Source organism: Lissotriton vulgaris, unplaced genomic scaffold, assembly GCF_964263255.1.
Source record: "Lissotriton vulgaris unplaced genomic scaffold, aLisVul1.2 SCAFFOLD_699, whole genome shotgun sequence".
Taxonomy (NCBI): domain Eukaryota; kingdom Metazoa; phylum Chordata; class Amphibia; order Caudata; family Salamandridae; genus Lissotriton; species Lissotriton vulgaris.
This window is the reverse complement of record NW_028240948.1, coordinates 384,133-398,703: the sequence shown is the minus strand read 5'-3', so window position 1 is coordinate 398,703 and position 14,571 is coordinate 384,133. Positions and strand designations below refer to the sequence as shown.

The 14,571-nt window shown below is 46.7% G+C and overlaps 1 protein-coding gene across 1 annotated transcript in view; it reads right to left on the bottom strand.

The window, feature by feature from the left end:
* The window catches only part of LOC147672473 (UDP-N-acetylglucosamine transferase subunit ALG13-like), a gene marked incomplete at its 5' end in the record, with an annotated part of 438,517 nt that overhangs the window by 40,305 nt on the left and 383,641 nt on the right, over positions 1-14,571 (bottom strand). Inside the window, one exon of the mRNA XM_086948010.1 lies at positions 4-280. Coding sequence (XP_086804136.1) covers positions 6-280 — 275 coding nt within the window. The remainder of the gene's footprint in view (positions 1-3; positions 281-14,571) is intronic.

The following is a 14,571-nucleotide window of genomic DNA, read 5'->3' as shown; positions in this document are numbered from 1 at the left end:
TACCATTAAATTTGCTGGGAGACATAATGTGGTGGAGGATTACTTGTTGTAACATAGCTGACTTGATGAATTGGTCCACTGCTTACAGGGTTATGAATCCGGGGAGAACTGCTGTAGGGTGGATTCATTGGGTGCCAAGGTGCAACATAGTGATAGGTGGGAACTACTGGCACACAAGAGTCAAAACTTGATATAGGCGACTGGCTGTACGGATCACTCATCATTGGGTAATAAATTGTGCCATGAGGTGCTGGTGGAGTTTCCACATTCGAAAATGATCCTAGAAAAGGGAAACATAATTCAGAATAGGAAGCAAACACAATATGCTTTAAAAAATGGATTTACCTCCAACAGATAGCCAATGTATCCTTTTCTGGCATCACCATTTAACAAGAAAGAAATTGTCATCTCTTAACTTTCCCTTTCCCAATTTTAATCTCTCTGCTTTTGACATCCATTCTTCTGAAGCAAGTACAAATAGAAAAAATGGCACACTTTCCGAACATAAAGAGTGTGATGTGGTGGGTGGGAATGCAGAACGTTTACAATCTTGATCCTCAGGAAAAAGTGGAAGTTGCTCACTGTGATAAATCTTATACTGGTAACTATGTCGCACTTCTTCCAAATTCCTGGGAGTGCTACAAATGGTAGATCCAAGGATCAGACTACATATTTGCCAGCTAAAAATGGTGTAATGTAACTACCTGGAACCCATACATTGCCTTACCTGGAAAACATCTTGCCCCACTATCCAACCACTTGTCTCAAATTAGGTCAAATCAAACAGCTGGCAAGGCAGCAGAGTAATATGGTGTAAAAGAACACCAACAAGTGTTACCATGGCGATCTGCATATATTTAATGTAGCAACAGCCCTGCAATTACGTGAGGCTGATGAGCAAACTCCTTACCTTTGGTAACACTCTTTCTGGTTGTAGGAAACTGGCTCTGTATAGGTCTGCACGGAGTACAGTGGATCCACAGAGGTATAGCAATAGTTAAAGTAGCTTACTCTTTTATATGGTAGTGTGGTTGAGCAGTCAGGTTATCAGAAGGTAGTGTTAAGCATTTGTTGTACACACTCAGGCAACAAGTGATTTCACACACTCACAGACAGAATCCAGACCAACTGTTTTTATAAAAAGTTATTGTTTTGTTATTTTATTCCTACAACCGAGGTAGACTCAGTAGCAGGTAAGTGATACTGCTCATACATTGTTCCTGTTAGAAATATAGTGAATACTTGATTCAGGGGAACATTCAGATTACTTTTTGAATAGAGAAAACTATTTGTAAAATGTTCAAAAAGGCTTGTAAATACTTTTTGATTACTTTCAGATTACTCATATAGTTTGGTATGAAACACACTCCTAACAGTTTACACCACACAGGACATTTGTAAGTAGGTTAACTCTTGTGCAAGCAATAGGTTAATTTTTGTTGCAATACAAGACAGTTCAACACTTGAAAGAATTTGCAGAGAAAACCCACCATTCAACCCCTTGGCAAAAACGAATTGTTTGAGTAAAACAGTTTTGGAACTGGAGTTTTGGGGGGTAGACCCAAAGTTCTGTGAGGTTCAGGCTGGCACTCAAGGGGCACTACCAGCGGCACTTGGGCGACTGGGTCGAAGGGTGCCAATGTTAGCCAATGGGGAACCTTTTTTGGGGAGTGCTCACGGGTAGACCTCTCAGTCTCAGCTCTTAGGGTTAGGGTCAGGGCAAAGGGGGTCCCAGGCTAGCACCAAGCCCACACCACCAACGGTGAAGGGACTGCCGGGTGCAGGGTTCTTAGTAGGTGCCAGGAGCCTAATGCACTTCAATAGAAGAAGTCAATCGCCAAAAAGGACTGCAGGCCGGAGCTGGAAGAGTGGATGAAGTGAAACAGCGACTGGAGGATGAAATTGAAGAGTTGCTGGACACCAGGACACTGTTGGTCGGGCACCTCAGGTCACAGGAGCTGCAGATGCAGGGGTGTCCTTTCGTGTCGGGTTCTTCTCACCTGTTCTGGTCACAATTGGGGGGACTCTTCGGAGTGGGGCTGAAGGCATTGAGGTAAAGTTCAACCAAAGCTGGACCCCAGGTCAGGATTTCCGGGGGCACCTTGCTAGGGTGTTGGGATACTTGGGTTGTGGGCATTGGGTGCCGAGTGGTGAGTACTTGAGGATCCGGAGTCCTGACTTGGGTTGGTGCTGGACAAATCCGGTGTCCACAGGAGATAGGATTTCTTTGTGAAGGCAGGGCAGGTCTCTGGGGTTCTTGGAGGCTGCTGGCAGCAGGACATGCCAGGTTCAAGTTTGCAGGGTTTCAGAGCAGGCAACAGGCCGATAGTGCTAGGGACAAAGCAGTCTTCTTCCTCCTCATCTTCTTCTGCAGCACAGCTCTTCAGTCCTCCTCGTCACGTTGATTGAAGAGGCAAGGTTCAGGGTTGCCCCAAAATACTAGATTTAGGGGTGTTACAGGGGTGTGCCGGTTGGGACCAATGGGTCCCTTCCCTGGGGTGACTACACCCCCTAGTATGCCAACCTCCAGTGGGGGCTTAAGCCTCTTTCTGATTGGAATATTTACAACAAGGGGTGGTGAGGGACAGAGTCTCTGAATTAAACAGAAAGCTCTCACCCAGTCAAGAGATCAGGGCTAGATCCAACACCGTTTTTTAGCTCACTGCACAATCCCAGTTTCAGAACCTGGCTGTATGCAAATTAGTCTGTTCCTGTCCCAGTGCATGATGGGAACAGGGCAAACCAAACTACAAAAGCCAATTCTTACACTGGGAAGGAAACAAGCTCCCGGGGACCGGTTTCTAGCATTACAGCCGTCTTCGGCCCGGTTTGCTTGAATCCTGATGGTGCAATGAGCAAGGGTTCATCACCACCCCATTTTCTGTATCGTTTTTGGCCACTATAGGTGTGGCAGGGTATACTCAGACATGAGTCCCTTTCTCGCTGCACCATCAGGATTCAAGCAAGCCGGGCCGAAGACGGCTGAAATGCCAGAAACCGGTCCCCGGTAGCTTGTCTCCTTTCTGGTGAAGAATTGGCTTGGTAGTTTAGTCTGCCCTGTTCCCATGATGCACTGGGCCAGGGACAGACTGATTTGCATATAGCCAGGTTCTGAGCTGGGATGGTGCAGTGAGATAAATAACGGTGATGGATCAAGCCCTGATCTTTGGACTGGGTAAGAGTGGTCTGCTTAATTCAGACACTCTGTTCATCACCACCCCATTTTCTGTATCGTTTTTGGCCACTATAGGTGTGGCAGGGTATACTCAGACATGAGTCCCTTTCTCACTGCACCATCAGGATTCAAGCAAGCCGGGCCGAAGACGGCTGAAATGCCAGAAACCGGTCCCCGGTAGCTTGTCTCCTTTCTGGTGAAGAATTGGCTTGGTAGTTTAGTCTGCCCTGTTCCCATGATGCACTGGGCCAGGGACAGACTGATTTGCATATAGCCAGGTTCTGAGCTGGGATGGTGCAGTGAGATAAATAACGGTGATGGATCAAGCCCTGATCTTTGGACTGGGTAAGAGTGGTCTACTTAATTCAGACACTCTGTTCATCACCACCCCATTTTCTGTATCTTTCTGATTGGAGCACCCCCCACCCCTCTACAAGATGGTGGAGACATATGTGCTTCCCCTCGCCTCCCCTGAGGGTGAGGTTGGCAAAGGTGTGCACACCTCCCTTCCTGGCTAGGTTTTCCTGCTGGTTCTCGTGCCCAAAATGGGGTCAGAACCAGTGGGAGCCAGTTGCTGATAGCAGCTAAGGGTATCTCACAAAGGTGGCAGGCATTTGAAGCTCCCTCTTCAAGGATCCTGCTCATCCTTGGGGAGGAGGCATGCCACCTCTCCCAGGATGTGCATTGTTCCCGGACCCAGAGTGGCGGGCTCTCTACCCAGGGGTTTAGAAACCTGTCTGGTGCTGGCAGGTCATTTTTCAGGGGGCATCTCTAAGATGCCCTCTGGGTTCATTTTTCCATAAATCCAAAACGGACATCAGTGTGGGTTTAATGTGCTGGGAAGTTTGATACCAAACTTGCCAGATGGCAGTAAAGTCATCATGGAGCTACGGAGTACGTGTTGACAAACTCCCAGCCCATGTACTAAAAATGGCTTTACTGCTCGTAGTGTCTGGCACAGACCCTGTAGGGGCATACTGCTCTTGCAGCTATGCCCTCATCCTGGACATCTGGCACCCTGCCTTAAGGGCTATAAGACCTGCTAGAGGGGTAACTTACCCATGCTCCAGATAGTGTCAGTGGGCATGGCACACCGGGCTAGGTGCCATGTCAAATTTTAAGTTTGGTCTGCACCAAAAAAAAACAGTTTGCATTGCCAAGGTAAGGGTGTTAAGATGAGCGGTCTCGGAGGGTGGTTTAATACATGCTGCAGCCTTCAGAGGCCCCCTTTGGTCACAGGGCCCTTGGGATCAGGGGTACCTTTTACAAGGGACTAATAGGTGGCTCAGAGGTGTGCCAGTTGTGGGTCCAAGGGTACAGTTTTTGCATAAGAATACAGGTGCTGGGGCCTGGTTAGCAGGATCCCTGGTAGAGAGAAACTTTACCTTATGAATATTCTTCAGGAATCCCAATGAATCTGGAAATCTTAAACAGGACACCTGCACGCAGACAAGTGGTATCATGTAGGTCAGCAACAGTGTTGCTCTGCCATGGAAGTGCCATACACAGCCCTATATAGGCACCACCAATGCACGCGGACATCATTTGCATTCTAAACTGAATTCCACATCTGAGGTCTCGAACAATCTCCAGATTGATATTGACCAATGTGCCAATTTCTAACTGGTACCTTTCTAAAATAAGAAGAGGCCAGTTCAAAGAATGGCGAGGTTGGGTGGGTAGGTGAAGAATCCACAGTTAGAGTCTCTATCAGTAAGAGCATTACCAAAGGTAAGTAACTTGTTCTTCTGATAGAGAATACTAGCCACAGATTACCCACCTTTGAATAAACACCAAAGCAGTACCTACCAGGTGTCTCATAGGTGGTGGTCTGTGGATAGACTCAAACTAAAAGGTCCTGCAGGACAGGGCAGGCAAAGTGCCAGTCCTGACAGACCTGACTGTCCAGACAGCAATGCTTCATGAAGTTATGGAGGGACTCCATGTAACCAAACCGCAAATGTTCAAGACAGGAACCTTGCATGCCAACATAGTGGTAGCAGCCTTGGCTCTGATAGAGTAATTCTCTGGGGGCTGCGTTTGGATAAGAGAGCAAGGTGGAGCATGGAATGCCAAAAGGGTGATGTTCTTCCCAACATAAAATGGGGTCACTACCTTCAGAAGGAAGAAGGCTAGAGTATGTAGATGCAAATTTGTACTGCACAGAGAGTGGTCTTAAGTGGGTACACACAGCTTGTAGCTTGCTGACCTGTAGTGTTTTAAGGATAAGGGGCAGACGAGAACAGCTGTGCGGTGGTTCAAAGGAGCCTACTAGAGGAATGTAGGGAAAACCAATTCCTTCCCCCCGAGGTGGCCACCTCAACCCAGAAGAGACGCATCGATCACCATTTTCAACTCCAGGTTAGGAGAGGGATCTACCAATGACTCAATTGTAGTCCAGCAGCCATCACAGCAGTTCCTTTGCAGTTTCTTCCATACTCTGGACCTAATGGAGACATCACCCTCCACCCCCCTCCCCAAAGTGTTATGCCCACTGGAGCTTCAGATCCCACTGCAGAGCCCACATATGCCATGTTGCATGCTTCTTCAACAGGATGCAGGGGGCAATCCGTCCCAGCAGCCTCAGTGTTATACTCACTGAGATACAGAACAGGGACAGAAACATCAGGATCAGAACCTGAATGTCCTGGACTCATTTCTAGGGGAAGGTTCAAAATTGCACCATGTCCAGTATGGCTCTGGTGAAGGAGAGCATCTATGAAGGAGTTGGGTATGACTTCAACTTGTTATCAGTAAACCCCAATGATGTTAAGAGGTTCACTACAGTCTGGAGGTGGGGGACGACTGTCTAGGGCGAACCTGCCTTCAACAGCCAGTCATCGAGGTAGAGAAAGAAAATGTGCTGCAACCACCACCATCACTTTTGTGAACATCAAACTGGCACTGGTAAGGCCAAAAGGTAGCACAGCAAATTTGATAATGCTCTTGGGCTACCACGAACCGCAGAGAATGCCTTTAGGTCTGCAAGGTGGTAATGTGGAAAATAAGCATCCTGCAAGTTCAAAGGTATCATCTAGCCTCAAAAGTCATGGGCACGCAAGGCCAGAGTGAGCATCTTGAATTTGTGCTTCCGTAGGAAGGGACTGAGGTCAAGGGTCTAAAATATGAAGGATGCCTACGTCCTGTTACAGCACCAAAAAGTAGCGGGAATAACAACCACAACTAATTACTGGTCCTCTGGCCGAAAGACCCTAGTCTTCATGCTGCAAAAGGAACAAATGGTCCTCCGTCAGCCAATCTCTGCATGGTGGAATGGGTGGCGGGGAGGGGAAAATCACAGAACAGTAAGATGTAACCCCCTGAATATTTTGCAGGACCCACTCGTCAGATGTGATCTCCAGCCACCTTGGCAGATAATGTCAGATCTTGCCTCAGACAAGTTGGCGGTGTGCCGTCAAGGGCACACTAGAGAGGATTGGGTTCTGCAGCAGTTGGAGGGGTGGAAGACAAAGCTGCACACTGTCCCTGCTGTCCAGATATTCTGTGGGTACTACTGCCATGAAACAGGTGGGGAGATTGCTGAACTGGCAGAATCTGCTGGCATTACTGAACGCCCTTACCATATCCACAGAGGGGGCAAACTTTTTGATGATGTGGACATAGAGTAACCGAAAGGCCCAAAGAGGGTGCTATTTCCCTCCTATCTTTTAAGTGATCCAGAGCAGGGTCTGCTTTGTCCTTGAAAAGATAGGACATCTAGAATACCATGTTCTTAACAGTGGCATGAGAGGCATCTAAACATCAAGTGGCCTGCATCCAGGCATTGTGCCAATGGTTCAATTAAGAAAGTCTGTCGTACCCCCGTCCACAGTAAATAGTGGAGACAGCTACATCACAGACAACCAGCATGGCCTGGGTAGAGGATGGCACAAGTTTCTTCTGGAACCAAGGGTAAGACCTGGGCTACTGATTCCCACATGGCATGAAAACAGCACTTTAAAAGGCAGCTGGCATTCACTGAGTAAAGAGCTAAACTTGTGGACAAAAAAAAGTCCCATTGCCCGAATATATCTATCATTTTCAATTCCCTGTCAGAAGTGGTTGGGGCAAATATGGGTTAACCTTGCTGACTGAAACTTGCACCACCAGGCTCTCTGGAGTGGGGTGCTAGGTGAGAGAGTGGCAGGCTGGAGCCGGGCGATGGCACGTGGTAATATAAAAAAACGTAAAGTAAGCATAGGTCCTGCCTTAAATCTTCACACACTACATGGCTCGTCAATGCCGACCAATTACAACTTGCTAAGCCTTTTTGACCAGGGAGCAGCCACTAAACAAAACATATTTATTACCTCTAATCAATGCTCTCTAGTGCCGACAGCATTCATACCTTCACATGCTTTTGTATTTGTAAAGCTTTTAATAGAAATAACCAAGTACTGATATAACTACAGAGACTGAAGCTCTTAAAAAAATGGAACCCCATGACCTCCCTAGTGCATACTGCAGGACTAGCCCATTTGGTTCTTCTAACCACAAGGACTACGAGATTCATAGTCAACTGGCAGTCGTTCTAGCCTCCTCTCCAATAAGAGCACACCTAGCTATGTAGTTGCTTGACTGAAAATAGAAAACACCAGATAATCTTCAAGACCCTGTTTTGGAGCTTTTATGGTTGGCATTAAAAGGTTGATTCATCCTAAAGCACCACCAGTGCCTTCATGGGACCTCAACAATTTTCTTAAATCTAAAAAAGAAAACCTTGTTTTGTTCTTTACATCTACTATCTCACAGATGCACCTTGGGTAATTTAACTCCTTCCATGCTCATGACGGAGCGGTTCCGTCATGTTCCACGGTGGGCTTGTGCTCATGACGGAACCGCTCCATCATAGCACCCACCCATGGGGGCAGCACAACAATTTTCTTAAATCTCAAGAAGAAAACCTTGTTCTGTTCTTTAAATCTACTGTCTCACATATGCACCTTGGGTCTCTGACTAATTCATTTAACCCCTTCCATGTTAATGTTGGAGCGGTTCCGTCATGCGCCACGGTGGGCGTGTGCTCATGACGGAACCACTCCGTCATGGCACCCAACCATGGGTGAAGCGCTGGTGCTCCCACAATGGGCAGCCCAACATCTTCCCCCAAGGGGGATGGCAGCACTGTGGCATCCTGATGTTGTTGCTAGGTGCTCTGGAATTTCATGTGCACCAGCTAAGAATGTTATGCTTAGAAAGACTTCAGTTGGAGGCTGCTGGAGTTACTGCGAAGAGCTTGCCTGTGGATGGGATCCTTTCTACTTCAATAAATACTTCTTACTTCATCTTATTGTCCTGTACATCCTTACAATTGGCGACGAGGATGGGATCAAGGAAAGGAAAGGATATCAACACCCAATTTTATTTCAAGTGGACATTGCTTTAAACCTGAAACTTCAACTTCAAGGGATTTTAAGGTACTGTGTTTATTTTTTTGAGCCAACTTAATCAGAAACGTTTTTCTGAAGTGATTTTCACTAACATATTTATTGGATTCATTGACTTTATTAGATTCTTTGACTTTAAAAGTAAAGATTTCACATGAAATTACTTCAAAACAGATGACTTATCCTCACAAAAGTGCAAATTTAAGAAAGACTCAATTGATTACTTGGGTCAAACAATTTCAAAAGGGGGAGTCTTGCCTACAGAACGTCTTGTCACTACAATCTCGAAGATGCCATCTCCGGCTAACAAAGAGGAGTTCATGAGTTTTCTGGGTTTGGCTGAATACTACAGCAAGTTTATTAAAGGTTTTGCTTCACTGTGTGTGAATATGAGGTCTTAGCTCAAGAAAGGATGTGAATTTATGTGGAGAGACAAGTGCGAGGAAGAGTTTTGTATATTAAAGGAGAAGTTGAGTTGTGCACTAAATTTGAATAGCTTTGATCCGGGAGAGAAGTCAATCTTGATAACGGATGCTAGCATAAAAGGTCTAGGGGCTGTTCTGGTTCAAAAGGTGGGAGGTCATGAAGAGGTGATTTTATTTTTGTCAAGGAGCTTGAGAGGTGCTGAGACACGTTACTCGGTGGTGGAAAGAGAGACCCTAGCGGTGTATTGGTCTGTGAGGAAACTTAAGAACTTATTATGGGGCAGCACTTTTGAAACAAGGACGGACCATAAACCGCTTTGTGAGATTTTGAGGAAAAAAGGGATTGATGCTGTGTCTGGCAGGATCACAAAGTGGGTTGTAGGGTTACAAGACTATAATTTTGAGGTAAAGTACCTTCCAGGAATTGAAAAAGTTGCCAACGCATTATCTCGTCCAGTTCCGAAGGAGGAATCTAGCGAGAAAGAAGATTTTGAAGATGAGTTGGTTTGTGTCATAGATGAAGGGGTGATTGACAAGGTCAGATGGGTAAAGGCATTACAAGAGGATACTGTTCTGTTGGAAGTTATAAGGTCTATAAATGCAGGTTGGAGTTTAAAACCCAAGAATAATGAAATGTTGGAGAAATTTTGGCATGTTATTGATGAACTTTTGGAGCAGGAGGGTTTGCTCATGAGAAGTACAAGATTGGTTCAGCCATTATTCATCAGAGATGAATTAATTTCTTTTGCGCATATTGGTCACTTGGGAATTTCTAAAACAAAGGAGTGTTTAAGGTTATCTTATTGGCGCCCAGCTATGGACTTGGAGGTTGAACGGAAGATAAGGGATTGTATGGAGTGTGCGTTGAGCGAAAGGGTAGCCAAACCTAAGGTTCAACCCATGATTATTAGAAGTTGTCCGGATGGACCTTGAAGGAAGTGGGTTTGGACATTTTAGGGCCCATTTTCTCCTCTGGCAGTGAGTGGTATGTACCAGTGTTGGTAGATTTCTTTTCAAGGTGGCCGGAGATAGCAGTTACTCAGGGTATAGAAACAAAACATGTAATAGCTTCAAGTTCAAAAGACCTTTATTCGAATTGCATAAAATTCATAAAAGCAATATACAATAAAACAGTCCCATAATCTCTTTACAAAACTATTTACAATAGTTAGAATCTGTTACAACTCTTATGCGTCAAATATAGACGGGCTTTCCATCATTTTACGTGCACGAGTAATCAATCTCAAGAAAGTGCTGGTGCGAAAAACCAATTCATCGGTGTCAAGAGAAATCAACATTAGATAAGAATCCCTTAAAGAAAGCGGCCTACGTTTTCTGAAATATGATGATAAAAACCATTTAATATACTTTAAATAAAATTTACAGAAAAATAGGAAGTGCAAATCATTTTGTGTACTTGTCCCGTCACAGGGGCATGGTTTAAAATGTGATGTCTGGTGGTAACCCAAGGGGACACACAATAACATTTTTACAGTGCCAGCCCTTAGACGGAACAGCAACGATCTTGTCCCAGTTAGTCATGGGGAGGGTAAGATATAGTGGGAGTGGTTGCCTAATCAAGTCATTCCACATGTAAGTCACAACTGATGATTTGAGTAATTCCTTTCCCATTCTTTCAGAATTATATAGTGCGTATTTCAGCTCATTCTTGTCTTTAAGCTCTATTTTAGATGGGTCAGAGAAAAAGTCTCCCCTGCCCACAGCACACAGGGTCTTAGAAACTCCCGCGAGCCAGGGAATTGCTAAACCCTTTTCGCAGCTAAGACAATCATTTATGATGTCCTGTGTTAGGGCAGCTGAGTTATTCTTCCAGATCCTGAACCAGAACAGAGCTAGTCTAGACCTGATGAAATCACATACATAGCGCAGGTGTAGTTCATTATGACAAATGAACTCAGAAGAAGAGATTGGGGCACCCGAGATCTTTCTACAAAAACGATTTTCTTCTCGTTGGATGCTATAACTGTTTCCCAAACCCCAAACCTCAGCCCCATATGAGACTACTGGTACACACTGTAATTTAAACATTTTTAAAATGGCTTTAGAGGCGCCTATTTTCTTTGGACGAGGCAAGCTCAAGATGGAATTTATGGCTTTTGAGAACTTGCCCGTGGCATGGACCAAATGTCCACTCCACGAGCCGTTCGCAGCAAAAACCATCCCCAGATACGGGAATGTACTCACAGATTCCAACTTGTCAGTCGCCACATGTATAGTATTGAGCTTCCGTTTCCCTGGGCCACAAGACATAATAAAATATTTTTTTAAATTCACACGCAGATCTAGGGCCTGGACCTGGTGATTAACTGGTCCCAGGTCTGAGGCGGAAGCCGGGCACTGGTGGTACTCCGCTGACATTTTTACTAAAATTGTACTTTTAACCTAACTGTGTTTTCGTCTGATGTCACCTTATGATTGCTTGTAACACAAGCACAACGTAGCGCTCAGCTGTTCACTTGGGCCGCATCGCGCCCTTCCTGCTAATTTACCTGCAGCCGCCATAGCCTCCGGCGTGCCTGCAGGCTCCGCCCCCTTTGCAGGCCACGCCCCCTTACCTCCGTCTACTTAAACCGCTGATAAACAGCGGCAACGTGATTAACTGGTCCCAGGTCTGAGGCGGAAGCCGGGCACTGGTGGTACTCTGCTGACATTTTTACTAAAATTGTACTTTTAACCTAACTGTGTTTTCGTCTGATGTCACCTTATGATTGCTTGTAACACAAGCACAACGTAGCGCTCAGCTGTTCACTTGGGCTGCATCGCGCCCTTCCTGCTAATTTACCTGCAGCCGCCATAGCCTCCGGCGTGCGCGCAGGCTCCGCCCCCTTTGCAGGCCACGCCCCCTTACCTCCGTCTACTTAAACCGCTGATAAACAGCGGCAACGTGATTAACTGGTCCCAGGTCTGAGGCGGAAGCCGGGCACTGGTGGTACTCTGCTGACATTTTTACTAAAATTGTACTTTTAACCTAACTGTGTTTTCGTCTGATGTCACCTTATGATTGCTTGTAACACAAGCACAACGTAGCGCTCAGCTGTTCACTTGGGCTGCATCGCGCCCTTCCTGCTAATTTACCTGCAGCCGCCATAGCCTCCGGCGTGCGCGCAGGCTCCGCCCCCTTTGCAGGCCACGCCCCCGCCTTCCAACATAAATGTGTATACAGAGGACGCGCAGCGGACGAGCGCAGCGGGAGCGCCGTCTGCGCGCCGAAGGCGCGCCAAAGGCGCGCCAAAGGCGAGCCCGTCTGCGCCCGTCCGCGACAAGACCGCGACAGGCGCAGGACACTCTGCCCAACATACCCCTCGCATCTCCTATCACCCAAACGACCTCCGCCTGCTACAAGTCCCCAAGCACTGTCCTGCTATATTTGACCCGACATCTATATTAGGCCCAGTTAGTTGCAAATTCTGCCAATGGTCCACTGAACTCCACTCTGCTGCCCCCGCAGCCTACACTCCACTTGCCCCTTCACCTCTCTTTAAAGGTGGTCTGATCAACGCACGATCTATGTGCAGGCACAACCAAGATTTACACGATCTGATCTTGGAGTCCGACTTCGACTGCCTCATGATTACCGAGACATGGCTAACAACAGATAGCAACCCCGATATTGCTGATGCTCTCCCCCCGGGCTACTCCCTTTTCAGGGCTGACAGAGCCAAGGGCCGAGGCGGAGGTGTGGCAATCATCATTAAAGACTCCTTCCCCTGTCACACTTTCAGCCTAGAGCCTCTAAAAAAGACCGAAGGATTAGGTTTCTCTATTAAACTGAGTGAGCACACCTCATTCTCAGGTGGACTTATTTATCGCCCGCCTGGGTACGCATCTGAGTTTCTTGACTCACTGCACGACTCTTTAGGCCTACTCTCACTTAGATATCCTTACTTCACCCTCCTCGGCGACTTTAACCTCCATTTAGAATCGAAAACAGACACCCATACTATTAACTTTACACAAACTCTCGAGATGTTTAACTTTAGGCAACTCGTTTCTTCACCCACCCATTCCCTTGGTCATACCCTCGATGGTGTCTGCACAAATTCCCCCCTTCTGATCACCCTACCCCCCCTACCTCAGATCTGGTCTGACCACTTCCTGATTCCATTTCACATCCCAAGAGAAAACGTACCCAGGCGTAACAAAGCTGTTTCAAATCTGGATAATTACATCAATTGGAAAAAGATCCAGGACAACTTCACCCTCAATCCAACAATGCAAACTCAAGCCCCCATCCTTTCCGGCAACGTCGAGACCGACGTTGAGCTCTTCCACAACTGGATCACCCAAGAAATCAAATCCAGAATTCCGCCCTCGCGCCCCCGCGCCTCCCGAGGCAAAACCAAAATCAATGCCCCCTGGTTCACTCCAGATCTTACAAATGCGCATCTGCTATGCAAAAAGGCAGAAAGAAAATGGCGGGCGACCTATGATGTTACTAACCGCACCTCCTACATCGCGACTAGGAAAAACTACCTCTCAAAAATCAAACTTGCTAAAAAAAACTATTACGTCAATGCAATAAACAATGCAGGCCAAAAACAGAAGGCCCTGTTCACGATTGTCAAATCATTTACGCATCCTAAAGCACTTCAGCCTGAAATCCCCCCTTCCCAGAAGCTCTGTGATCAAATCTCCGACTATTTCGAGGAAAAAATTACCTCTATCCAAAGCACTTTCCCTCCCCCCACCATCTCCACAGCGCCCTTTTCATTAGCCCCCCCAGACTGCATGTTCAGCTGCTTTCCATCTATCACCTTGGAGCAGTCGAAAAAAGCTATCCTGGCTTGCAGATCTGGTGCCCCATCAGACCCCTGCCCCCCCAAGATCCTTCACCAATTAATTGATGAGGTTAACCCTATCATTAACCACTTGATCAACTCCTCGCTCAGGTCAGGGACTGTACCCAGCCACTGGAAAAAGGGCATTGTTAAGCCCCTTATGAAGAAGGCCAACAAACCCCCGACGGAACTCACCAATCTCCGCCCTATTTCGTTGCTCCCGGCTTTGGGAAAAATTACGGAACACCTGGTACACTGCGAGCTGAAACGCTACCTGGATGAGCACAACCTTCTTCACCCACAACAATCAGGTTTCCGCTCGAAACATTCGACAGAAACTGCCCTCATCGAACTTTCAGACACCATAAAACTTCTACAAGACCAGAGAAAAAACTCCATCCTAATCCTACTCGACCTCACTGCGGCGTTTGACACCGTCTCCCACACCATCCTCATAGATAGACTCAGGGACATTGGTATCACCGACTCCGCCCTCTCCTGGATTACGTCTTTCCTGTCTGGCCGTTCCCAATCCATCACTCTGGGTCCTTTTCACTCCAAAGACAAACTCGTCCCTTCAGGTGTCCCACAGGGATCTATCCTAAGCCCTCTCCTCTTTAATATATATCTCATTCCCCTCCTGAATCTGATAGAATCATTCGGCATACCTGTCACCTCGTATGCCGATGACACACAACTCATTGTACCCCTGGACAAACTATCCACCAAAGCTGAACTCAACCTGAAACTCTGCTTGACCGAAGTATTCTCCTGGATGACAAATA